This window comes from Notolepis coatsorum (assembly GCF_963971535.1).
Source record: "Notolepis coatsorum genome assembly, chromosome: 20".
NCBI classification, from domain to species: Eukaryota; Metazoa; Chordata; class Actinopteri; order Aulopiformes; family Paralepididae; genus Notolepis; species Notolepis coatsorum.
The window spans coordinates 34,306,427-34,312,548 of NC_140184.1; the positions used below are offsets into that span (position 1 = coordinate 34,306,427).

The following is a 6,122-nucleotide window of genomic DNA, read 5'->3' on the forward strand; positions in this document are numbered from 1 at the left end:
TAAGTACAGTATTTTGAGTAATAAATAAGTTGAGACATTATACATTTTTTCAGTATAAATGGTTTTAAAATCTTGATGAAACCAGACTAACATGCCGATTGTTACCGCATACAACCTAACATACGAAGTGCTCATTAATGCACAGTGGAAAAAGCATATTACACGTGGACATTACAGTATATGACTGTAGACCTACAGCACATGTTGTGGAAGACCCCAAGTTAACCATGCACATTAACACTTTGACTGCCGGGAACCGTCTTTAGACGTCTTTGCTGGCCATGCTAAAGTTGCCGGAGGACGCGTTACGTCGTCCTTATATCAATATTTCAAAAATCTGCGATCGGATTCATATGTCCCCTCCGCTGGCCTGAGATCCACCAGCAGGACCCACTGAGCTCTCTGGCGGTTCAGGAGCGCCATCTGGTGGCCGATCGGTGCAATCGCCAAACAGGATGTGGCATAGAGGTTGTCCTAGACGTCCGTAGTACTTCCGGGCGCTCGCTATAGGTCATGGGACTCTGGCTCGTCACGCTACACGGTGATCGATTGGCAATAACTCGATAAACAACATGATTTGGACGTATATACCATTATACAAGCTGGAGATGGACCGGGTAAAAATATATCCCATAATGATAAGATTTCTACTCTACGATGATCGCCCAACGGCGCGCGGAGACTGGGGTGAGTTTCAGCGTGTAACGTTACCGTCTTCGATACTAACTGCTATTATCAACATTTGACCCACATTAGATGATTGGTATAACGCTGCCCACGGAATTATAAACGCCCCCTCGCCCATCCGGTCAACATCAGATGACGTGTAGTAACTTCTAGAAGTACGTCTAGTTGGAATTTTTTATATCGCGCTGATTGCCATCAAACTGTATTTCATCATCAATATAATGCATTTGGGGCTATAGATCACGTTCTGGAGAAAGCTGCAGAAAGAGATGAAAACATACTTATACATTAGACCATACTTTACTATGAATATGTGAATGAAAAAGTTTAACGTTGCTACACAATGAACAATACATATAGGACTTTGAATGGGCCCTAATAATGGCAATGTAGCAATAGAATTTAAAAAGTTATAGCCCTGCAAAGAAGGGGACTTTCTCCATAGACAAATAGCGCTGGCAATCTATGGTATATCATGAATTTAAATCAAAGGAGGCTATCATGAATCAAGCTATTGAAACCACATACGTAGATGATTCCCACCAAGGCAGTGTACTGTACACACCCCTGCTGTGAAAGACATGTTGACCCTTTGACCCTCAGTAATCCACAGGCGGCAGCGTCACCATCCTAGTGAACTCTTCGTAGTTGACAATTCCATTTGATTTGACATTGGCTTCTTTGAACAGTTCATCCACTAAAATCAAAAGAGAAGGAAAAACGTTTAAGTGAACCTGACGAGCAATTTGAGGCACACACACACACACACACACACACACACACACACACACACACACACACACACAGTGACTAATACTATTATCAAGACAGGGGATGTAGCAATGGGCTACATTCTATCAAAGCAACAACTAATTCAATTTGAAATGTCTTTGGTCCCCAAGTGGCTTTCATGGCTGTTATCCCCCCGTTATGGGCAGGCCCGAGTGTAATTATTGACTCAGTAAGCACTATGCAGAGCCAGCCTGTGTGAAAGCCTGTATGACATTTCTGAATGTCCAGCAAAATCACATATATTCCAAACAGATTATTTAGGCTGGCTGGCTGGTTAGTACAGCTAAATTCAGTGCAGCTGGGTGTCCTCTGCTAACAAAGCTATTGTGACATCAGACTGTATTCACAAACGAAAACGCCATCCAACGTTATTGAGGACTCCTGCGACCAATAATAATACTTAAGATTACTTCCCATAAAAATTTTGGTATACATTTCTTACCACAGCCCCTACATAATTGCAATAAAATATTAAAAATTATAATGTAAAATATTAAAAATAATTATTTTGGATATAAAATATTGCATTGTTAGCCCATTTCCAGGTAAGCCAGCATGAAATGGCTGGTATCTACAGGTTCTGAGCTATCTCTAGTGTAGCCCACTGAAGCCTTGAAAGATGGTATGTCATATTCATCGGTCAATGCCTACAACCGATACTAGCCACCAGTATCAATTTACTAATTTATGTAATTTCATCTCAGATTTTAGAGACCACCCCTAATATAGATTGTTGTTTCATGGGGGATCAACACCAGTAACAGCCAGTCCATGCTGGTGACTACAGCAGCATATTAGCTTCCAGTCACCAAGGCTGGTGACTACAGCAGCATATTAGCTTCCAGTCACCAAGGCTGATGCAGCACATCTTACACAACCTGCAGATTTTTAAGCCAAGGTTGCTGACTAACTAGTAACGGCACCGACTAACCTGCACAAAAATACAATATGGCCATACATAGGCCTACATACATAAAAAAGCACAAGAATATGCTCAACAGTCTTTTGTGTTGGTTCTAATTTTTTTTTTTTATTATTAGCATGACATTCGTCCCTGTGTGCAATGCATCCCTACTTTGAGTGTTTTGTCTTCAAGCAACGTCTTTTCCACATTTAACCTCGTTTTTCAAGTTACCTACCTTCTTTGTCCGTGAGTTTCTCTCCCAGCTTGGTGAGTTTGGCACGGAGCTCAGAGGCCTGTATGTAGCCTTTGTTCTGCTTGTCTGTCATCCTCATGGCCTCCAGGATCTCTGATTTGGGGTCCTCCTGTTGCATTTGTCTGTGCATCATGGTTAGGAAGGTGGAGAAGTCCAGCTCACCTGCCTTATCTGGACAAGGAAATTAATCAAAAAGGGTTGAGGTTTCATAATAATCTTGAAATAAACTATGTTTTGGTCAAGAACTTTAGTAATCAACTTATTGAGTTGATTTGGATATCAAATATACAACTTATGTACTATTGATATTGGGGGATTGTGATTATTTTTCTCTAAACACTAAATGGTTTCCTGTGCTTGTGCTTTCAAGATAAGTAAACAAAATGGTGCTTTCATAATTTGGATCAAATTGTCTACATCCACAGGTGGCAGGGATTTTTACTGAAAATTTGCACCTGTTTTACAACCATACGCTTTCTTCCATCTACAGTATGAGGAAATTACACAAACTAGAAGCTATGAGTAATTATATCATAGTTTATATAATTTAGCAATGTTTCAAGTTTTCTGCCTCACAATATGCGAGTAGTACACAATCTCCAAACCCTTTAAAGGCCCTCCCATAGTCGAGCACTGTACACAGAGCAGACTCCGCGGAGGTCCGTGCGGACTCTTTGAGCTTTTGATCTCAGCGGACGTCCGCGCGTCAGAAAATAGGAGCTTCGCACTTTGCACTCTGCTGTGGGTCTGCTTTGACTCCCTTTGAGTCCGCGCGGACCTCCGCGGAGTTGCTCTGTGTACAGTGCTCGACTATGGGAGGGCCTTTAAAGGGTTTGGAGATTGTGTACTACTCGCATATTGTGAGGCAGAAAACTTGAAACATTGCTAAATTATATAAACTATGATATAATTACTCATAGCTTCTAGTTTGTGTAATTTCCTCATACTGTAGATGGAAGAAAGCGTATGGTTGTAAAACAGGTGCACATTTTCAGTAAAAATCCCTGCCACCTGTGGATGTAGACAATTTGATCCAAATTATGAAAGCACCATAGGAGGGCCTTAAGTCTTCCTCTGCCTCACAGCTTCACTCCTCTCATCTTCATCAATCATTTTATTTCAATTGGGGATGTAAAAGAAAACTTTCTGTGAGGAAGTCTTCAGCCTTTGATCATGACAAGCTTTATTAAATGCCCTGCAACCAGAGGCACCATCATTAGTGGGAGAGTGATGCGGCCCAGGGAGTATTCACCAGGGTGAAATTGTAGGGCAGACCTGTCAATTCCAGGAACTTCAGTGCCCAGATATAGTGTTTCAAGTTTCAAGTTTCAAGTTTCTTTAATAGTTGTCATACAGAAGTACAGAATACTTTTGTACAAAATGCTTCTTACTGTTGCGCTCCAGAGACTGTGCAAGACAAGATAAGTATGAAATAAAAACATAGTAAAATTAGAAGTAAAAAAAGAGGTCACAGTGTTCAGTTTAGACATATGTACAGTGTTCGATGCAGAATAGACGTAGTTACCATACAATATACAATACTGTGCAGTGTACTAATATACAATACTATATAGTGCAAGGCAGAAATGGAGAAATGGGACGAGGTGCAGTTTAGGTACAATTCACAGTAGTGTAGTGGTTAGTTTAGTTTTTGGATGTGTGTGAGATTATGTGCAAAATTAAAAAGAGCATTGTTTTTTGGCGAAGTGCCTTTATGGTACATGTGGTGGAGGCAATGTATTGCACCCTAATAATGGAATTTAAGAATGCCTGTTACTGTACCTATGTGTAGCCTGCCTACCTATGTTACCTTCTATTTGTCAATCAATATGTACAATTAATATGTAGATTCAACCTTGCATTACTTTATTTTCCCCATGTCTATACATGTTTGGTGAAAAGGTTGTAAAAGGATAGATAAAAAAAATCAACAAGCCAAAATGTAAGATTATGAGGGTGAATATCATCATCATAGTGTCAATCAGAGGTTTTCTTAGAGCAACCAAATCTTGAAAAACTTTGGTGCTTAGGCCTAAAAATCGTGTGTGTATATATATATATATATATATATATATATATATATATATATATATATATATATTGATAACCTTCTGTACCTATCTTGTGGACTTGCAGGTGTCTCTCAACCTCACTGAAAGTGGGGCTGGTACCCAGAGAGCGCATGACTGTGATCAGATCCTTGGCCTCAATCTTGCCCTTTTGCTTCTTGTCATACAAAGAGAAACACTCCTTGAACTCTGTATAAAGAATGGATCATGTATGGTTTTGTTGTTAGCAGCACACATTTAGCAATCAAACTTCAATCAAAACGTTTATGTAAGGTAGTTGATTTGGTGTATTCAGCAATCTAGACAGTTTCACTGGAATTCTGTTGCTAGGGAACAGTTTGGACCCAAATGTATTTCCTGTCAAGTACTGCATAAGCAAATGTTGCAACAAGGAAACTATAAAAGAATGAAGGGTCAGACGTTGGTGCCAGTTCTATTGAAGCCTGTATTAAAATAAAAAATATATACAAGCCATCTGAGAAAATATACATCACAATGCAACAAATTGCAGATGATTCCGACATCCGAGGTCATAACCTGTTTTATTGGGTGATCCCAATCAACTCAATGTCGGACGAACTGAAAGTTTCCACACTTGGCACCAATGTGCGTTCATGCACTACACAGTGACGTAATGACCCTTCCTTCTTTTATATCTTTTATAGTTTCCTTGCGTTACAACAGGAAATAAACGTGGGTCCTTTTAGAATGTTATTATTATGTTATGTTGTACTTTGAAACCGTCTATAGTAGCCTATTAAGAGTGAATGTCAATAGCTTTGATTGAAAATGTAACACGGGTGGATTTCATATTGATATTGTTTAGAATAATTATATGCAGGCCTAGCCTAGATACTTCATCTTCAGTAATGTGGCTATGATTGTGCTGTGCTTCCAATACTACTTTCTTCCAATGATATGAGCTCCTTAACTGTTGTTTACATTTGTAATTAATTCAATATACTCAATGAGGTCCTCAGGTATCACAAACACCAACAGCGAAGATAGCAAACGACATCCAGGGCTGATAGTATTAGTAGCCTTACCATTGATTTGAGTCGGCGAGAAGAATTTTGCCTGAAAAGTGATGGGAGCACACAGGTAAGAGCAAATAAATAAATCTGTGGTCAAGTAATTAACACAATAACACTTTATGTAGAATATGTTCTTACCATGTTTTCAAGCTGGTGTTCCTTCCAGTAAGGCTCTGAGTCACTTCTCTCTCTCCACCTAGGTGCTAAAGTCCACCACCTCTAGGTCTATACCGGTAGACTACGTAATTGGATACCCGTTGCTGTGGAAACAGAGATACTAGATCTGCAGTGTCATATTATCCTCTCCCTTTCTTTCACAGCTGTAATAAAACTATACTGCCACATGACCATGGTAGCAAAAGACATAGGATAAGGCCTTTTTG

At 39.7% G+C, this 6,122-nt stretch overlaps 1 protein-coding gene across 1 annotated transcript; it reads right to left on the reverse strand.

Annotated features, from left to right (window-relative positions):
- Positions 1-1,259: 1,259 nt before the first annotated feature.
- Positions 1,260-5,947, reverse strand: calml4a (calmodulin-like 4a). Its single transcript, XM_084337890.1, has 5 exons — positions 5,878-5,947; positions 5,752-5,782; positions 4,754-4,894; positions 2,619-2,807; positions 1,260-1,384 (listed from the first exon to the last, which is right to left on the reverse strand). The coding sequence occupies exons 1-5, from the start codon at positions 5,878-5,880 to the stop codon at positions 1,287-1,289; spliced, it is 462 nt and encodes a 153-aa protein (XP_084194016.1). The 5' UTR covers positions 5,881-5,947; the 3' UTR covers positions 1,260-1,286.
- Positions 5,948-6,122: the final 175 nt, after the last annotated feature.

Excerpts from the sequence above, each read along its gene's own strand:
- calml4a (XM_084337890.1), bottom strand. Across the intron at positions 4,895-5,751 it reads CTCGCCGACTCAAATCAATG|AGTTCAAGGAGTGTTTCTCT; the intron begins GTAAGGCTACTA and ends TTCTTTATACAG. Across the intron at positions 2,808-4,753 it reads CCTGCAAGTCCACAAGATAG|ATAAGGCAGGTGAGCTGGAC; the intron begins GTACAGAAGGTT and ends TTCCTTGTCCAG.